Source organism: Falco rusticolus, chromosome 4 (genome assembly GCF_015220075.1).
Source record: "Falco rusticolus isolate bFalRus1 chromosome 4, bFalRus1.pri, whole genome shotgun sequence".
Classification (NCBI taxonomy): domain Eukaryota; kingdom Metazoa; phylum Chordata; class Aves; order Falconiformes; family Falconidae; genus Falco; species Falco rusticolus.
This window is the reverse complement of record NC_051190.1, coordinates 76,794,346-76,815,571: the sequence shown is the minus strand read 5'-3', so window position 1 is coordinate 76,815,571 and position 21,226 is coordinate 76,794,346. Positions and strand designations below refer to the sequence as shown.

Sequence of the window (21,226 nt, the reverse complement as noted above, 5' to 3'; positions counted from 1 at the left end):
AGGTGTTACTTATCCTGTAAACAAGTTGCCTGTCACATGCAGATTAACAAATACTGCGTCCGTGCCTCTGCCTGTCCTCCTTTCTGGGATAAATGCCAAAAAGCAGTAGTGCTATCCCCCAGGAGTCCAATTCATGGGAGGGAAAGCCCTACACTCGTGTTGCAAGGGTAACAACAAGATTCACAAAGGTGGCTGCCATGTTAGCCACCTGTCAGAAAAGGAGAAAGATATTGCTAAGACCTGTTTTTCACTTGTATGAAAAGGCACTTCACTGGCACGGGGACTTCTAAACCTCCTTACAGATGCTGGAGTGACTAAGGGCTTACACAAGATCTCCAGGGATTAGGTTATTAATGATGCTTATGGTTTTGCATGAACTGGGTCACTAGGGATTAGAAATGTTAGATCAGAATAGAACCAGAACTAAACACATTCCTTGTCTTTTTTTCCCCCCTTTCATTTCTTCTTATTCAGCTACACATGCTCAGGTTTGCACAGCCTAGAGACCAGCTTCTTACCTTGCTCAAATGCTGGGAACAGAAACACTTCCCTAAAAACAACACAATTTTACTGCAGTCTTGTTACTTCTCTCTTCAAGCCAGATGTCATTCAAAGTTTGTGATTTGGTTATCAACCTATGGCATCTGCAAGTGTTGACAAGTCCACAGCTCTTCAGATATTTCTCCTGTCAACTTCAGAATGACTGTTTCACAATATTTTTGCCCATTTTAGCCCCAGGAAAGAAATCAACCTTCACTCCCAGCAGTTAATAATGCAATAGTGAGTGGATAAAAGTGAATCAAGCCTACATTTCACAAAGATAATTTTTCCACGCTCACCACACCTGTGTACTGACATGTCTCAGCATAAAAGGTGCATTTTATACCTTTCAGAAAGCTTCCAGATTATGCCATCCAGGTATACGACAGATGTCAAGAACCTAGCAACAAACTTTTGAAACTGGGAAAAGACAGTTATGTGTAAATTATAGAGACTTATAATACCAAAGTTATTTTAGCATAAATTCATTAATTGGCCCAAGCTTTCTCAAGAGTCAGTCTTAACATTTGATCCACAGAAGGATGAACTCAACTCCTTTAATGGAAACTCCCAAACAGTATGTCTTTCTTGATAATGTCTCAACCCATATATTCTTCTCAGATGTTATAAAATTTCATATTTTTTTAATCTATTCAGCTATTCTTTTTAGTGTGCACTACTTTCTTATTCACAGTTCTAAAATTAAGAACACCAGATTTTTAGCAGATTTGGCTCTTCAAAACCCCCCAAACACAACCATTTTCTACAAAACTGGAAATTGAAGTTACATACAGAGACCTTCAGAAGCACGGGAACAGGAGGAAAACAAAAACAAGAATACCCCACACAACCACAGAACACAGAAGTCACTAAAGTTAAGCATTCCACTCAATCTAACAGTGTTTGGTGCACAGCTGCTGAAACAGATCAGCCTCCAAAGAAATGATCACAAGATACTACTAAGAGTCTTGATTGCTTCTTCTGGTGTTTTGTCATGATGTTATGTTGAGAAATACCATCTGGCTTTTGGCCCAGTTCAGTGCCAACTAGACAAGTTAGTTCTTTCCCACCGGTTATCTCTGGCTCCTGATTCTGCACCTGGACCTCAAAGCAGGATGCAGATCCTCCTCTCATGTTTCTACAGAAGTAAGGAAACTATTATTGTTGCAACTTCAGCATTAGCGAGAAAACTCTAGCTAGTGATGAGATTCATCTGTCCTAAAGCTTGAGGCATTAGTACATAAAAATGGCATAACCAGTTAGGCAGTAGAGAGGACCACAGTTTGGATTCTGGAAAACAAGGTTCTCATTCTGACGCTCCATTTCAGTGTGACCTTCCAACAACGTCAGAACTGTACCTTTACTTTTCCCTCCCTGGCTTTTCCGGACTGCGTTCCCCTACAGACACATACTTGATATGTGAGTCCATACAGCTTTGTACAACCTTGAGACCTCATCAACAAGCCTCATATAAAGCACTCAAGTTGGTGCACACTTAGCCTAAGGCCAAGTACAAGAGAGAAGGATGGACTCTCTTGCACCATTTGGAGCACAACCCTGCACATAGCGCAGAACCGGGACGGAACGACGACAGCTGCTTTGCAACTGTCTCTTACCTACAAAAGGAGACTAAGTGCTCCTAGTCAGCTTCATGATGTGGATGTGCCAGTTTATGCAAAGCGTGTGATACACAGAAGTGAATTTGGCACAGCAGACACACCATGAGAGCGCTGTGTGTCAAAGAGCTTAAGTGCTGAATTGCATGTACGTAGCTGAACATTTGTTCCTAGTTAGATAGTTCTAACTCCTTCCAGGAAAAGAGCATTTTTAATTTCTTTCTCAATACTATTTTGACATAACCTGTAACAACCAGTTGTACACGTACCAGATTCCAGAAAATTGTAGTATGGCCCTAAGGTATTGGTACATGCACACCTGAACTGGATGAGTTACTGCTGCATTACAAGTCACAAGTGTGAGGATTTGCTTTACCTCGAGTTCAAAAGCAGAATCCCAGGAACTAATCCGATCCCTCTACCAACAACACATTTAAAGGAAGATTATTTCTTCCACAAAGACTGTATGTCCTTCAGTAAGTCTGTTCTTTGCTGCATGTCTCTACAAAACCGCTGTCAATAGCTGAACAAGCTATTCCCAGAGGTACTGCTGCACTTACTAAGCAGCCACAAAGAATGAAGCACTCGCGTTTCTAGGTCATGTACAGTCAAGAAAAGCCAAAGACGAACTCAAGTGTTCATTTCCTTATCTGATCAGAAATATCTGATGATCCGTGAAATGCAGCAAACAAACTGTCTGCCCCTTACCATTTTCAATTGCATTTCATCCTGCACTTGCAAAATGCTAGACGGGACCTGAATTGTTAGCATTTCACAAGAGGGGAGGGGAAAAAAGTCTCAGCCACACAGAATTTATATGTACACACACAGAACCCTGTTCTCCTGAGATTTCAATTCAATCCACCAAACTAAGAAGGTCAGATAAGCACCTGAAATTTCTTATACTTATCTGATCAAGGTCTCCAAAGCCCTGCCATCCATCACTAATTTTGTCATCAATATGATTCAAATAAAGCAATGACTGATTTTGGTCTATGTTTTTTAGAGCCTTATCAAAATTATTTCTTGATTGCAAACCAGGTATACCTCATAGCTGGTAAACATTTAAGAGTGCTGATGTACTGGCTCATTGGTAACTGAAAACATGGTACCATGGCTTTTCTCACAAACTTCTAGAGCGCAACTATAATTAATTAACTGCTATTGTGCTCCTTTGTAAGTGAGAAAAAGATCAAGCAATTAGTCCAGCTGCCTATGCTTAAATCTACTAAACCAAGCACAAGCATTGCAGCTGGTCCACTCCTGCCATACAGAAATGGGTTTGTGCGAATGAATTCTCTTCTGACAAATATATTCCTTTTAGCTTCTATCCATAGATACACCTGAAAAAGTTTGTTTCACCTACTCTCTTAGAGGCCATAAAACCCTGTTTCACCTGAATTAGTGAGTCCCTTTCTAGTGACACAATTCACAGCTCCTCCTAGGTCCTTCTTTTGCTCATTCCATATAATAACAAGGCTTAGTACTACAGAAAGGGAAAAAGGAAAAAAAAAGAAAGAACCTCACACACTCTTTCCAAGTGACTCTCCACTACCAAACTCTCACAAGCTCTCGTCTTACAAGAGAAATGTGTACTCGTGAAAAAAACAATAAAGCCATAACCTTAGAGGACAGTCTAGATCTATATTCCCACATTCAACACACAGACACTTGCAATAAACAGACTTTCTTAAGGAAAGATATTGCATCATTTTCCAACTGCAGTGCAATCAATCATTTGAAACATTTGTTTTGTTTTATCAGATGCTCATCTGTCTCAAGTGACAAAAACATACTGCTTGCTTGCTTGCTTTCTGCAGTCCCATATCCAGCATATATCCCAGGAGCAGGGGAAGGAGACAGCATAAAACTATACCTTCCCATCCACGTACAAGTCTTACCACATAGTTTCGTGATTTTCCCAAAATATTTAAGAACATTTTTCTGCCAGAGCACTGCTAAGTGTTTGACAAGAATAAATGAAGGCTACTATTTGGACATACCTGTCATACTTACACATTCTGCCAATTATTCCTACAGGACTGCCAGTGAAAACACTACTGAAATACACAGTGGTCATCATCATTGCCCATGTCTCACAGTGATGCTATGTGAAAATACAGGACAGCAGACACTGCTGTCTTACAAACCTTTATCTTCCCTCCTCTTTGCTTTCTCTGAGCCTTTACAGGAGGATTTATGTACTTTTGCATCAGCTGATAAAAAGAACTTTTAATCATCTGTGCCAGCATATGCCCACATATAGCAGTACATTTCGGTCTGTGTCTTTGGCAACACATCCTAAAAATTAGCAACAGCCAAGGCTTTGATTCATAAACCATAAGATCACACACAACCACACAGGTCTTTTCAGCTTTTACTCTAATATCTAATCTGTACATTAAAAACACACCAAAGAGCATGCCTTGCCCACTTAGTAATTCAGACAATGGCCAACTACCAAGACTGTTCAAATTATTTTTGCTGCCTACCCTAATATTTTCTGCCCTTAATTTTGGGACTGTCAGTACCTCAATAGCCCAGAAACTTTATAATTTAAGGAGAAACACACAGTAAACATAAATGAAGGGTAAAAAGTATATGGAGATGTTGTTTTTTTCCCTCAGACTAAGTACTTCAGGCTGAACTGAGTGATTCTGTGAAACACATTTTGCGTACAGCATAAATACACTTTCTATGCATAAATTATGTTCAGTTTTTCAGCATGTATTTTATTAGTAGGGAGAATTCCCTAATATAACAGAACGCCACAGACTTTTTCCCAGGGAAAACCAGCGCATGCACTATTATTGAGTCATGTAAATAATACTAGAGCAGAGAAATGGTTCAAAGAGAAGATTCTTTCTCTGGCAGAGGACTGACCAGACAGTGTAGTCTGTTAAATCCACTGATCATCTTAAGGATTCTCCAGTTACAGATGCATGTGGGCCTTGCCCACGTCTTTACAGAACCCCTCCAACTACCACCCTGAGCTACTGTACTATAGCCAATACTCACTACGTAGGTAAACAACTGTGAAAAATTATACAGGAAAAACCTTCACAAAATTGTAGCCCACGACTACATATGGTGGGTATTGATGGAGCTTTTGCAGTACAAATAGTGCCCCAAATCACTTCTCCACACAGAGAAAGTTTCCAGCGATAAGGGACACATGTGAGGCATGTTCTTTTAAAAACTTGACTCCCATTAAGCAACTCATTGTTCATAAAGGGAATAGTGTTTACACAGGAAAAAGCCCAGTTTCAACAAATCTGAAATCCAACAGATGTTTCCTTCTGTCTAAGCAAAACAAGTTTGTGACCCATTTCTGCCAAATCAGAAAGCTTCAAAATTAATTCTACAGGGAAAAAAAGCCTGTACTTAACAGAACGATCTCAGGAAAAAAAAATCAGGAAAAATTATATTTCAAAATTGCAGCTGCTACTAAAGTGAATTAACTTGGAAAATGCAGTTGTCTTTAAAGAGAATGCTTTATGATCTGGGTTTGAAGGGCTACAACATGATAAATATAATTTGGGTTTGTGCTGGAAAGAGAAAGTAGGACAGGTTGTTACTCACACGGTTCTGTGCCACAATTGCTCTCCTCAAATCAGTTTAACCTCTCTTTTCCAGACCTGCCCAGCATCCCTCCAAAATGCCCGCCCAGCTGCTCGTGGCTTCCTCAGATCTCTCAAGACCTCTCTTCCTCTGCACACAGGAGTTAAATAATAGAAGTGGCTGAGCAGGGTATAAAAGGTATATCTCTTAATTTTATTTTTAATTCTACTACCAGTAGACACTAATCATAAAGCAAGCAAAAGCACTATGTAGAAGTGTAAAAGATACACAACTTCAGGCTTTGCCAAAGTCCTGCTGTTGAGACAGCACTGCTACACACCTGATGGTTTCACTTACCATCACAAGAAAGTTTCAGGACTTTCAGGGTATACCTGATGGTATTATATGATTACAGAGCAAAGCTGGATCTGCTAACATTCTGCTGCACAAATGAATGCTGCGAAGGCAGCATCTTCCAGGGAGCTGATGCGTTTCCTGTAACCAGCAATACCTTGCTCCAGAAGATGAACAAAGATGGACCATGTCCTGCTGAGAATTTTATCCAGTTTCTTACAGCTTTTATAAAATGCAGTTGCAGAGGCCCAACAAATTAGATTAACAGCTATATACAAGTGTCAAAGCCAAAGCTAAAATATTCTTAATCATGAGTATGACAAGCGTAGTCAGTGCATGCAATCTCCTGCACCCACCTTTGCCTCCACAAGTCCCTTTTTCACTAGATTTCACTCCAGTTAGTTCTTGTCCTGGCTATAACTGTGAGCATTATACAAAGTTCCCACCTCCACAACGTTTTATGTGCAGCATGCTCAGCCCTGAGGTTCCTTACCCCAGCCGTGGCCTCTGCATGTCCTGAGATGAGTATAACAAGACGGGGCTACAATCTGGCAGCAATGCAACACACCGTTATTACAACCAACACGAATATTAGCAGTGTGAAGGAGACCCCACGGAGACACATTTCAAATCTGCCTATCAAACAATAATAACTGAAAGCAGAGGTGGTTTTCTCTCTCCCCCAGTAATCCTATTTGTCCTTTAAATAGATCTTAAGTATAATCTCAAACTGACAGCATTTTTGTACAGAAATACCAGCTCAGACCTAATTGGATTTGTCAGACAATCACAGCTAAATAGTTCTGCGAGCTCCAACAGCTGAACAGCTACAGAAAAAAACTTCCATGATGGAATGTATAAGAATATGAAAGTTCATTTCAAGAGGAAAAATTTCCTCTGAAAGTGGTAAAAAACGATAAGTTGTTCCACAGTTCAAACCCCGTCTCTTAGCAATATAAGGATGTGGTGTGGCGTAGCTAGGGGTTGTGTGAGCTGCTCCATGTAGAGGATTACTTGCAGTTAACCACCCAAACATTGTTACTTCAGGCTTCTCTAATTGCTACAATTGCTAAAGGTTTGCCAATGCAAATTTGCTTTGTTTGAGGTTTTTTAACCATGAGTAATAAAATGGGGGCAAAAGAAACCAGAGAATTCTGAAAGGAACACATAACAGTAGCATTTGAAAAGAAAACAAGTATACATTACATCACATACAAACAAAAACAATAGAGGAATATGTATTTTAGCTGAAGAGCAGAAATACCTCCTACTCCTCTGGAATTCTTGACTTTTTTCCTCACCAATATATATATATGTACACATGAAACTTGCTCTGTATGTATCATATACATATATCTGCTGTGTGTATCATCAGCTTCTTGTTCTTACACGCTTCTTTGGGCTGGAATAGTGCATTTCAAAGACAGTCTAGGATATAATGGCCTAAAATCCCAACAAACCTCATCCTCCAAACGGCAAGGCAGAATACATTATGATGACGCAGAGGTTACAGGTTAAGGAAGTATCATAGGCCAAATCTTACAACACTTCCAATACCTTCAAATTGTGGTTTCTTTAATGAAGATTTAGATTACTCCATATTTCACATTTATAATTAGGAGAATATCAACTTGAACACTCCGTGACACTGTTTCTCTATTTGCACAATTGGTAACCAGCACACCTGTACTGATGAATGTAACTAAACTTCACAATTAATTCCAAACCATGCCCCACCTGGGACAAAAGTGATTTGAGATAATGTAAAGAGTTTATCACCATCAACATCAAGACTGAGGAGTTATACACTCTCCTACCTGTTGGCTTATCCACACCAAGGAATCCAGCCTGTCCCAGGGTTTTAAATACTTTATGTGCTGGGAACTGACCTTCTTCTTCCCACTTGTCCACAAAGGGATTAATTTCCTTATCGATGATCTAGATTTGAAAAATAAATTTTAAAAGTTATTAACACAGACATTCATACAGAAGCATATTTTACTACTTCTGCCTAAAAACTTTAATTTAAAAAGAAAAAAAAATACAGGGAAAATTTTGAAAGCACATTAATTTTCTTACTTCCTGTTGAATGTCCTTATTCTCCACCCACCCACAACTATTACAACAGATGCAACAAGGCAAATACAAGTAATTCTTTTAGCAATTACAACTACTACAACAGGAAGTCATCAGAGCCGGTTTAAGCCTCTCCAGGACCTATGAAAACAGCAGTTTCCCCTCACCACTTGTTACCTTTTGCAAACAGTTTCTAGGAAGTGATAGGAAGGGAAACCTGGATTATTCTCAGAGGGATCTTGACACAGAAGGTTGATGATCTGTTCACGATGACCACATAGTACGCAAGACAGGCAAGCAGGAGAGACCGCATTTCCCCTGCCTTTCCCTGAAGGGCTCGCAAGGATGTCAGTGCTGTTCAGGGCACTTGTGTCCAGTCTGCATTTAGACCTCCCTAGGATACGGCAAATCTCGTCTTCTTACAGGTTTTATAGTATTTCCAAGCCTAGTCCCTGGGCGACTGTCAACTGGGCTATTGCTGCACATTTTCCAAAAGTCAGTGTCCTCAGCTGCCTGGCTACTGCCCTTGCTCTGTCCAGGCTGCTGTCTGCCCTTCCAGCTGTTGCAAGCAAAACACATCTGGAATACAGCCACAACATTCAGTAACACTTTTAGGTTTCAGAGCACAAGGGTTGGACGTCTCGCCCCACAGAGTCCCAGATTTCCATGGCTATGGGAAAGCAGCAAAATGGGTGACCTACAGCTTTGCAGCTGACCTCTAATCCCAGCAGTAACTCCTGACCAGAGTTGGCTCCATGCCAAACAGCCCTATGCCATGGGGTGCACGGGGCGTTCGTGCTTCTGCCACCTCACACTTGCTCCTGCCAACCTGTCACAAGGCAGATGTGGTGTCAGTAGCTCTCAAAAGGAGTCAGTTGCACAGCACCCACCTCTGCCCACCTCCCCGAGCAAAGCAGGGGCTGGCACAGGCTGCTTCTGCCATTCTGCCGACTGCACCCCGCACCCGGGTCAGCAGGCACAAGGGGGTCCACATGTGAAACAAAAAGTCACTGTCCTTCCCCCAAGCCAAACCTTACCAAAACAAACAGCAATTCCCAACAGAAAGGTAACGCCCTTTAATCAGTGACCGCAATTTTACTGCTACACTGTTTCACAAAGAGAGAATTTATTATTTTAGAACTTGTGCCTCTTCGTCTTTTCTCCACAGTAAATAAACAAGTCCTGTAGCGCTAACTGTTCCTTGACCTGGAAATAAACCCCTCTCCCTCCCAAACTGCTGTGCTCGTGAGACCCTGCAGAGCCTTCTTCTGAACTATCTATTTATTGCGCATTCTTCGGAGAATTTCAGCCCATATATGGCTGCTTTCTGCTTCCCAGTCAGCCACAGAAATAAGGATACTTCACTATTGGTAACAGAAAAATCACTTTTTCACTTTTCTCACCAAATTCTAAGAAATGTACGTACTGAATGTTCAACTCATTCATTAATTATCATCTCTCTTCATCTCTTATGCTGAATAACCTAGGCCTCCTGATCAATAGCAACAAAATACTCACCAGGACACTATCTAGGAGAGCCCACATGTAACTTCACTACTGCCACAGCCTAGATGCTCAGATTCTAGGACGCTGGCCCTCAATGTTGAGTTACAAATGGTGAAACGCCTTTTGATTTTTTGTAATAATACCTGGCAATGTTAATGGATAACATCCAGCGAAGTGCCAGAAGCAGGTTATGAAGCACATACAGAAAGTTATCTCAGTGTTTTAATGGATTCTGGCAAAAGTATGAAGTGAATGTACTAACAGAGTTTTGTGCTTGTTATGGTTGGTACTAGGCCAAGTGTTTCACAGCCCACATACAAAGCTACCTTTGAAGTCAAACTAAGTCAGAAGAATGACTAAGGCATAACAGAAGTTATTTTACATCATTTCTGCAGATTATCACCTGCTTGCTCCTGTGCCTTTGAGTAAAACTCAAATTGTTTGACAGAGCTGAGGTTTAATTATTCCCAGGTGAAGTTTGCCGTGTTGAGTAAAACAAGATCTCCCTTGCATGACGCAACAAAAAAAGCCAAAGACAACCTCACTGCTCAGACCACTAATGGTGCATGTCTCTAAGTTCAAGAAGAATTACTATCACAGCCCAGATACTGATATCCACAGATTTTTTCTTAGCCATTGGACCATCCACTTTAAACCGTATTTTTGCAAAGAAATTAAATAAGTCCTATCAAAAGCTTTTACACTTTAGACACAAATAGTTCGTATAAATCACACATGCTACTCACACTCATAAGGGCAGCTGGGGGAACAGCTCCCCTTGTACTGCCACATACAAATATAAACCACATTACCAGAGAACTGCAGTACCGGTCACCTGGCTGATGCTTTGGTACTGATTATTGGATATTACCATCCCTTCATATAAAAGTAAACTGAAACAGAGAGATGTATTTTGAAAGGTCAAGCCAGCAATGACTGAAGGAACACAAGCAGTTACACAACATTTGCTTAAAACATTGCTAATAACAGGTTTATTTCAATGCAGGTGAAATAATGCTGTGTACCTAACCATTTGATTTGCCCTTTTCCTTGGCTTTGGCGACTTGCTCACATCTGTGCCTCCAGAGAAATATTTCACACTTGAATTACTTTAAATCTTGATGAATTAACTTGGAGTATATTCATATGTTTTTTGAATGCACACAGCCTTTAGAAGCAAACACTAAGAGCTGCAGGCACCTTAACCTAAATCATAAGGTATACAGGCAGTGTTTGGCAAATATACAGAAGCCAGCTTTCCACTGCACGTGAGCAGCTGGTCTGCTTATTTTTATATGCTTTATCATGGAAAATGTGGAAATCATGGGTGATAGCATTTGGACTTGCATCACTAGAACACTGACTATAACGAGACCTAAAACTCCCCTCAGTAGAAATATTTTAACACTGCATGCTCCGGGTGTTATCTGACAGAGATTCCCAGCCACAAAGGAAATCTTTCCACCTGATCTAGCTGGCCAAATCACAATGGCATTTGGGATGCAAAGTTGATTTAGGAGCCATATATCTTTCCCACCTGCTGATAAAGCACCAGTAAACCACAACAGAAACTCTTACTTTCCTGACAGCGAGGGCACAGTAAGTCTCATGTATGGGATCAGTGTTTTTCTCAGGCTGCTTCATCTGAACGATGAAGATGCAAACCTAAAGGGCTTGGCTCTGGAGGCAGCCTTGGTTTAGCACATATCCCAACAAGAGCTCGGGCTGCTCTCCAGGAAGCTTCTGAAAACATGGCTTCAGGGCTGATAGCGGCTGTGAATTGTTTCAAAAAACACAGTGGCTATTTGCCCATCCGGAAATTGACCAAGCCAACAAATTCACTTTGTGTTGAATGACAGTAAGAAAAATAAAAGTGTTTTCATTTAAAACTGTCTTGACAAATTTTTGTGAAAACACCACCTGTATCTTCCTGCCCAGCAATGGGGACATGCAGTGGCAGGGTTGGGGAGGGGGCAGAGGCAGAAATTCAGATATTTTTTTTTGTTATGGATTATTCTAACTTCTCTTTATAACAGAGTGAAGAAAATTTCTCCCCCAAACATTGCCAGACAGTTGCACATTCTGATTATTTTCCACTGTAAATGAGAAAAGAAACAAAAAAGCACATGTAGGGATTTTCCTTCACATGATGCTCAGCATTTTCTGCTGATATTGTACCAGCACCTACCCAGAAACATTAGCAATTGCCATTTAATTATCACTATATTCTAAAATAAATATATTATTTCTACAACAGTAGAAACTGTGATTGAAGTGTTCTGGGTACTGAGAGTGTGTACAGATGTACCTTAGAGCAATTAAAGATTTTTTTCCATTATTCACTAGTAAGTTTACCTTCTATGAAGTGATTCATATCGCAAATTGAAGGCCAGCCCACTTCTACACACAATACCCGTTACATCGATCCCTTATAATACTGTACAATGGCAGTATATTTTAACACACAATTAGCAAGATGAGAAATCTTGAAAAAAAACCAATAAACTGAATTCTTATAGAAATTACAGAAACTTTTACTAAAGCCTCCTGTGAGTTATACCTAAGATGAGATTAGACTTAGTAGAAAAGCAAAAAAAAGATGTCTAAGAAAAAGGTATATTGTGTTAATAAGATTAAATCGATTTAGTGGTACCATGTAACTGTACCATATGTTATGATGAGCATTTTTTGTGCTTTAGATGAAGTTACAGTAATTGAACCTAGCACTATTAATATAATAAGCAAAGATGACATAATTAATGGGATATTTAATGTAACAAAAAAAACCAAATAAGCAACAAACCACTAATGACAGTTCTTCAGTGGTCATATCTAGACATTAACGTAACACCAACTTGACAGGAAGGAGGTAACACACCAGAGAGCTCTTTGCCTTTGATACCAGCAACAACTAAACAAAATAATTAACAGTCCGCAAAACATTTCTCCTTGTAGCTTTATTCACAACCACCAGCAGCAATGCCTGCACTGCAAGACAACCGGCACTGTAGGGGTGCTGGTGCCGAGGACAAGGTAGCGCTTCAGCAAGATGTGAGGCAGAGCTGAGGTGGGGTGCTGGTTCTGGCTGGGACAGGGTTAAACCACAACAGGCGGTCAGACCCATGGGCCACCCGTGGGTGCTACCAAACCTGGCTGCCAAAACCCACCCCAAGGGGTGCAAGGCAACAAGGATCCCACCAGTGAGCTCCTTGCTAGCCACCTCACCACGGCTGGTGCAGGTCCTCTCAGCTGTTCCTCAGGGGAGCCTTATACATCCAAATAGCAGCTGTTCATTCCCCACACATTGGTCTCCATTTCCTCAGAGGCACGCATCCCCAGCACACCAGAATGAGTTTTCTAGCTTATATTCCCTGTTTCTTCTTGCTCCTGGGCTTGGAGGCCATGGCTCTCCTTGACTCCCTCACAACTCCTCCAAAGCCCTAACCAAAGTTTGGTGGCCAATCCTTTCCCAGGAATACTCTTCCCAGGAATACTTTCTCCTAGGTAGAGAAAGGATGCAGGGAAGGAGACTGGGATGTGGAAATGCATTCAGGACACAACCGAGGCAAATCCAGACGCACAAAAGGAGGCCGACTCCTCATAGCTGCTACCTACCAGAAAGGCTGTGGAGAGACTGACGCTTCTGCCATGGCACCTCACTGATAAGAGCATCTACCAGCATATGGTGGGCAAAGCAGGGTCCTGTTGTCCATCTTGCACTCATGAGGTCCTTACAATGTCACCAGGATGGTAGCTGCTCCTGTGCTTCCAGTTCCCATGACACATGCTAGGGGACCCTGGCAGAAGCAAGGAGCTGCCCAAGTTTCCAGATCACCTGGCCTGGTGGTGGCGGGCACTACCCCAAGGGAAGAGGCAATCATTCCATCTCCAATGACATCATGTGCAGAAGCAAAGGCAATATGTGACTTAGAAGATCTCAATGGTTAAAAATAACCCCATCACACAAAGATGATTTCACCACACAGCAGCAGAAAACATTTCCTGCAGTGCTAACCTTGCCTGCTTGCACAAAGTTATTCAGTGCGCTTTCTTCTGGCAACCAAAATCCAAAATTACCAGCTTGCCTGAGGTCTGAAGTCATCTAGGGAGCAAAGCTGCAGCCTGCCGCTTCCTCTTTCAGGATGCATCATCACCACAGGGTGAAGGTGGAGATATTCTCTAGGGAGTTTTTTGAGTTGGTTTTGGGGGTTTTTTTTAATACTAACTGAAGCAAGGGGGATAGCCCTCACTCCTCCTCTTACAAAAACATACATGCTTTTATTGGTTAGGACTCACCTAGGACATCTATGTAAAAAATATGACTCACCGCTATGCAAGGGGTCCTGTCAGGGTAGAAGATGTCCTAGATGCTGCCAAAACACTTCTCCCCTCTGCATGAAGAAGGCAAGTCCTTCCCTCTTACCCACAAGGTAGAAGTTTCGGCATTTGGATACAATCTGTGCCTTTTATTTTGTATTCACACCTGACTACTCAGCCAATGTATGATGCGACACCTGGGCAAACGACCATCTACACGAGTTGTCACTGGAGAATTTGCCCTATTTGAATACAGGATTTGAGACTGGACATTAATGCTGACATGAAACTTCTGTATCCTGGGCTGTCATCAGACTGTTGCCGGGAATAAGCCAAGAGAACATTTTCCACAATGATACAGGGTTGATCTGAAAAAGTTCAATTTAAGTGCAGTTAAAAAACAAAATAATAGTCCCACCTACCCTATTTAAACACATTGCCAGTCCCCTTACTTTGGTGGGATTACACAGAGAAAAGATTAGGACCACACTGAAGTACCTGGCTGAGCATGCTCACCACCCTCTTTTTCCATGGACAGCATTGCTGATCTTTGATTTTACTTGTAAATGTACTAAGCACTTGACAGAATAGAGAAAGACACATCAACCATGTCAGGTATGTTACATATAACCCCACCTGAATCTACTCTGTGCATGTGTGTGCATTTAGATGTAAATACACACAGTATCCAGGTTGTTTAGCTTTCCCTTTTACCCTTTCCCAGCTGGTCATACATAAGCTTGAGACATTAAGAATTAAGGAAAAAAAGTCATTCCAGCTTAGCACTATAAAGCCAGTTCAAAGGGGTAGATAACATGTCATCGTTAGCGCCCTGGGTATTTTGTTATACTTCCACTTATTGCTGCAAAGTGAGGGTGAACAGGCCTGGCTCACATCTGGGTTTCTCCACTGCCATTGCACATAGCTGTGGCTAGAGCTGAGCTTCCAGTGGGTTTAAACCATTATTCAGTAGGCTCATGTAAGATAAAAAAAGAAAAATGTCCCAAGTGCTGGAAAGTATATGGCTGAAATGGGAAGACATGTATTTAAAATTGGTTAATTAGAGCACCACAATTCCTTTTTTGTACCTTCAATTAAGCTGTGCCACAGGCAACAAAGGAATCATGCAATCTGCTGCAGCACTAGGTACCAAAGACTGCAGTGACCAGCAAATACAGGAACAAACTGTCACTAAATGAAATTTTCCCTTTCTCAAAGGGGAAAAAAAAAGTCATCGGAGTGAAAAACCCAATAACAGAAGAGTTGGCAGCATCTCATTATATAATAAAATACACCTGTCCCCATCTATTTTTACAAAATTATAAAAAAAAAAAAAAGCATGTGCTTTATGACTGCTCTGCAGCTTTGCCTGCCTGCTCTATTCATTTGGCAGTAACTAGACAGGTTTCTGTTCCAACCATCATGTTTCTTCCCTTTCACTGCAACACAGTTCCTTGCAACATACCTAATACATAAGCAAAGCTGATTACCGGTTCAGAAATTTCAATACTGCAGATCTTTTGGTCCCATACATCTGGCTACCATTTTTACTTCAGGAGACAAAAAGAACCCCAAACCATGAATCAACCAAAAAGTTTTTGCCAAAACTTACCAAAACCTGAAAAACCTACAAGTCCAGCAGGAAGTCCAGAAGCATGCACTTCCCCTCCATCCTGTGCAGCTGCTGGCACATCTGGGAGCCCCAGTGCTGGAGCAGAGGGCACACATCATCACCATACTAAGAAAATAAAAAGTGCAGTCCAGGACCTGGGAGCTGAGCCTAGCTTAACCTTTTCCTGAGGAATGAGATGCTGGAAGACCAGCTCCAGCTGGTGAGGGACCTACATGACCCTAGCCAACCCCTCCTCCCTCCCTATTTCCTTCTTCCCAGGACAGCTGCACAGGCAAATGCCTCCTGTACAGACCTGAATGTCTTGGCAGTCCCTGTACACTCCCAACCACAACGCCTTCAACTGCCCTATCACACATTATGGCAAAAAAGGGAGGATCCCAAAATTGCTTCCCACTCCAGACTCCAAGAAATGCAAGTACCATACTGAAATCTGTTCTCCAGTGGAGAGGGATGGGAATATATTTTCAAAGTCTCCTGAGATCAGGCAATCAATTCTGTGTTCAGTTCCATGGAATTTCTCCCTGTCTCTCCTTTGAGCACATGTAGATTATATTTTACTTGAGCTGTCTCTCTGTCTGTAGTATCTACTGCATCTTCCATTCAACCACACCACAATGGGCAAAGCAATATGCCACTGAAAGAGCATTTCTCACTTGATACTCAACACTATGGGTTTTAAGCCATGTGGGGCCCCGTGTTCTTCTTAGACAAGAACCCCATGTGCACATGGTGTCATTGTGGGGAAAAATTAGGTCAAATAAATCCCGTTTTCTACCTCCAACCAGCCGTCAGTTGATTGGGTTCAGACTCATCCACAGCAACCACAAAGTCTGTCCATAACCAGAGTGATTCTTTGCATTTGCTAACAAAGCAACCTCTCCAGGTGCCCTGTCCTAACTCCCAGAACATACGATTTCACAATTTTAATCTTATCACTAATCTTCCCACACACACAAATCACAACATATCTAAAAACTCCCACATGGGACTGTCCCAATCAACTTGACTTTCAGCTGGAGGGCTTGCCCCAGAAGGACCCAGAATGAGCACAAACCCCACACTTTCACCATATAATAGGCAAAGACTTTTTTTTTTTTTTTTCTTTTTTTCTGGCCTGGCATACAGGGAACCCAAAATTAGTGAGAACAAGTGAGCGCTGAGGGTATGGCTGCTCCTAGGATCTGGGGACATTCAAATGAGGGTAGTCCTACAAGAGCAAAAATGTACACTATGTCAATCCAGATGCTGATCTCAGACAAGACTTTAAGATGTCTGGGAGCTCTGGCTACTTGTATCCAGTTCTGTAGGCAACACAGAACCGAGCGAAGCATTTTCTTTTTCCCTTGCAACTCAAACTTTCCAACACAGAGCTGCTGAGCTGAGGTATAGCGTGATGCGCACCACAGGCTGGGATATTGAGGTTTGGATCCTGCTTTTGAGTCTGGGTTACATCCCTGCAGGAACAAAACAAGTTATCTCAATGTGGCCCACACCATTCCCAGCCACCTCTCTGCTGATGCTAGAGATGGAATTATACAGTGGGATCCAACTTCAAAGGCATGTGCCTCTGGAGTTTATCCATCTTTGCCTCCCACACACTGTTCCCCATCACATTGCTCAAGACTTAATGTAGTACCTAGGCAGAAACGCAACCTGAAAATTGGGCAACAGCTGGAGAGATTTGCTTTAAGCAATGTTGTATCAAGTGCTGGCTGGGCTATACTGTTTGTTCAACTGGACAGATGGATTTCCTTTCCCAAGATGTCTATCTCCATTAGCAGAGCTTCCAATGTCCATTGATGCTTTTTCACCAGCCAGGACCGAAGTGGCAACCAGGATCTCCTGTCATACACCTAGGGCTTCCAAGTCCATCAGTGGGCCATATTCAGATAGGCGTATCTGTGCTGTCACACCTGTACCCAGAAGAGTAGTCCTGGACATAAGACATGGTTTACTGACCACATCCAAGAAACCCGCACCATGACTGAATCCATTAGCTAAAAAGAAAAATACTCAGTCCTAGAAACTGATCCTAACTTTATTGCTGCCCTCACCTTTTCTTCATCTCATGTCACCAAAAGAGGAAAAAACATTATTTAGAGTTATTCAAAGAACACCTCTACACATGCCAAACCGTAGACGAAGACCCACCACAGACCGGCAACTTATGCCTGTTTATATATATTCTGGCACTTAACCTATGCTCATCATCATATCAGCCAAGTACCTAATAAGTTTGGGGTATCCTCACTGATTAAAAAAGCTGACCCCATTGAAGGTCTGCTAATTCATAATACTGAATCATCAGCCAAAAATTTGTAGGGTCATCTGAACCACAAGAAGCTTACACAGTATCTACTTAATGCACTGCTTCAGCATGCTCTAGTTCCTTCTACTTTCCTTTTTTTTGGGGGGTGGGGGTTTTTTTTGGTGCTTTCTTTTGTTTGTTTGGGTTTTTTTGTGGCTGGGAGAAAGCTAAGCTGAAATAAAATGTTCCGCATTTCTCTCTAAACAAGGTGATTTCTCTCCAGGATTTTATCTGCTTCCCCAGGAAAGTTTGGTTTTTTCTCAAGAATAAGAGAGGAGCTTGTAATTTCCTTCTCTGCCTCTGAAAATGCAATCACGACACACACCATCGTGCTTATCCCACTGCATTCTTCTAACAGCAATACTTGTGACAACAGATCTGAAAGCACCTGCTCTCAAGAAATCCTCCCAAACCTGCCTGAGGAGCATCTCCGCTCTCAAACACTGCAGTGCTTCCTCCAGCCCAGCCTCCTGCCCACAGCAGGTGTGGGTGATGCTGACAGGGAAAGGCGGCTCCCGATGACAGACAAAACCCTGCTGGTTGTGCAGCAGTGCCAGAGACCAGACATCGGCTGGCATGGTCAAGAGTGCATCAGAGCATTCTCCATACTCCGGCCTTCCTGTCCTTTAGCTTTCACGGAGCACCTTCTCCTCCAGCGGCCTGGCATGCGGCACGGGCAGGGAGCAGAACATCCACCACGAAAGAGCAGTCTGAGGTGCAACAATTTGGCTTCCCCACTACTCCCTTCTCCTTAGGATCTCTGCACCTCACCATTTCAGACACTTGTTGGACTTTCAGGAACGCCATACACTGCCTGTACCAGTTTGCCCAATCTCAGGTTTACACGGCATGTTTTGAAGGCTGCCATGTATAAAATGGCAGATTGCAGATATAATGGAATTTCTAGAAATAGTTCAAATTATTAAGCTCATCCTGACTTACTCCTACAGAGAAACTAATGCTCCAATTTTTTAATGAGAAGTTAAAAACTAGGCATTGAAACCTATCTGAGGGAACATACAGCTCAGGTGCTGCTGCCAGGGCTAATCACCAGGGAACATTGGCTCTTAAAAGATGTTTAAAATAAAATAATTGCTGTGTAGATACACAAACCTGGATGCATAACAGCAAATATTTTTAGGAAGCACACCAAGTATCCTGGAAGTCTCCTCATGTAATGTATCAGCATTCATCTGCCAAATTTCATCTTCAAAGACTGCACCTGGATGTAAGCTTTCACTCTCCTTCTGAGCCCAAAGAGGCAGAAAAAATCTCCCTGAATCTCAAAGTCCAGAGCAAGACTCAATGAAATACAGGCAAGCTTTCAGAGCACCTCGATGCCTGGCTGGGGCAGCGTGGGGAGATCTAACTGCACATCAGACTTGACCTAAAAAGTTTTAAGCAAAGTTACATTTTCTGAGCAGTCATGGCAAAACATATATAAACCCTGGACATCTGCTTACTCATGAACTGCTTATTAAGACACAATTTTAGTTGTCAGAAGTGCTTAACTGTATTGCCTAATCCTATCAGGTATGACAATGATAAAGCAATATAATAGCCCGATCCAAGCCACAGAAATATCCCTTAGGCCCAGTTCTACTAAAAGATGCGCATAGACAAGTCTAACTAGATGTACTGGAAATTTGTTCTAACATGAATATGGGATAGGAAAAAAATCCAGTGTTTGGACACTGTAAATGCAATCTCAGATGTACACACTACTCTGACAACAAGTAAGAGCACCGCTTAAAAAATTGCCTTTACTGCATTTTTTGCTAGACAATGAAGCATTTGTACATTAAGTGACCTTTTTTCTGATTATGAGAAAAAGCTTTTTACAGAGCTTCCTTGACTGTGCTAAAGCTCATGTTTTTCTCTCTTATTCCTCTAAATTGATTGAAAAGCAGCTCTTAGTAGGGCAGTAGTGAATGTATTGGGTGGCCCTTCTTATTACAGTGGTATATCCCACCTGCTCCTTCCAATAACAAGAGCAACCAATTATGACAATTTCCTCTCTGGTAATTTACCACCAAAAATTCCTGGCAGTGGTAAAGGATACTGCTGTGTTTATCTATACCAGCAAGAGAACTAGCCCCTAAATGTTTATACGGTGTTTCTGTCAGGCACAAGATGACAAAGGCTATTGCCAATACCCCAGAATCTGGGAATACATTTTGCTTCCTTTAAAAGGGCACTCAGTGGAAAATCTGTAAGCCTTACTAGGGTCACAATTTTTACCTGTCTCCTTTCTGAAACTTCTTTCTCAGGTGCAGGATGAATAAGGTTTTTAACTTACAGATGCAAGTCATGTATTTTGCAGATTCAGCTGCGTCTTTTCTCCCTCCCAGTTTAGTGAGAAACTATCTTTTAAGTGATTTATTTGTAACAACTGCGACCTACTACTTTGCTGTTCTGTTACTGGGTTTTATGATTTATTACAAAGATATATAAATCAATTGCATCCAAGGTGCTCCAGTGGCAATAGTGGTCACTCTTCAGTATTTTGCAGAAGGCCAAAAAGAGCCACATTCTTTTGACAGAGAATATACAGTAATTTTACCTGAAAGTTAAAGTGAATGTCAGCATTTAATTCAGATCCTGCATTCTCTAACATGAAGGGGCTTTAATTACTGTAAAAAAATACATATTAATAAACAGAAACTCATGACATACAAGCCAAGACTGGCAAATAAAGTAGCAGTGTCCTTTGGGAGAGTCTCACAGGGGAAATCCCGCTTATCCCACAGAAGTGGAACACTGTGTAACCAGACCAAGTCACCACTGGTTATAAAATGAAATCTCATTTATATTACATGCAACTTCAGCAAAATACATGCCAATCCTTTTTGAACTTGTTTCCTAAAGCTTCTTACTACTAATGCCAGAGGAAAGGAAAAATGGACAGCATGTATATATCGTATATATATATATATATATATGCTCATACTATTATGCACACATACACAGAGTAGGTTAAATCTTTTTCCTTCAAGCCAGTTATATTATAATTTAATTACACAGCAAGCTGTATGATACTAGTGCACTGCAAGCATTGTTCAACAAGTTAAGGAAAAGTTACGTTTTCGATTTCCAAGAGGAAGGGTGGTGACCTATAAAGTTGTAAAGGAAACCACTCACAGGGTTATTTCAATAACCTTGCTAAAAACAGCCCCCTGGAATTATAAGAGTCTCTTCCTCATCCTGCTCAGAACAATTGGAAAATTGCAGATCATTTAAAATATGTTAATTTAATAGATTAAAAAATAAAATTAATGAAAAAAAAAAATTAACAGTTCTCACTCATGGAATTGC

At 41.5% G+C, this 21,226-nt stretch overlaps 1 protein-coding gene across 1 annotated transcript in view; it reads right to left on the bottom strand.

Moving 5' to 3' along the window:
• LOC119147660 (probable acyl-CoA dehydrogenase 6) overlaps positions 1–21,226 on the bottom strand; it is a 90,132-nt gene that overhangs the window by 66,467 nt on the left and 2,439 nt on the right. The window contains exon 2 of the mRNA XM_037386942.1: positions 7,889–8,009. Within this exon, the coding sequence (XP_037242839.1) occupies positions 7,889–8,009 (121 nt within the window). The remainder of the gene's footprint in view (positions 1–7,888; positions 8,010–21,226) is intronic.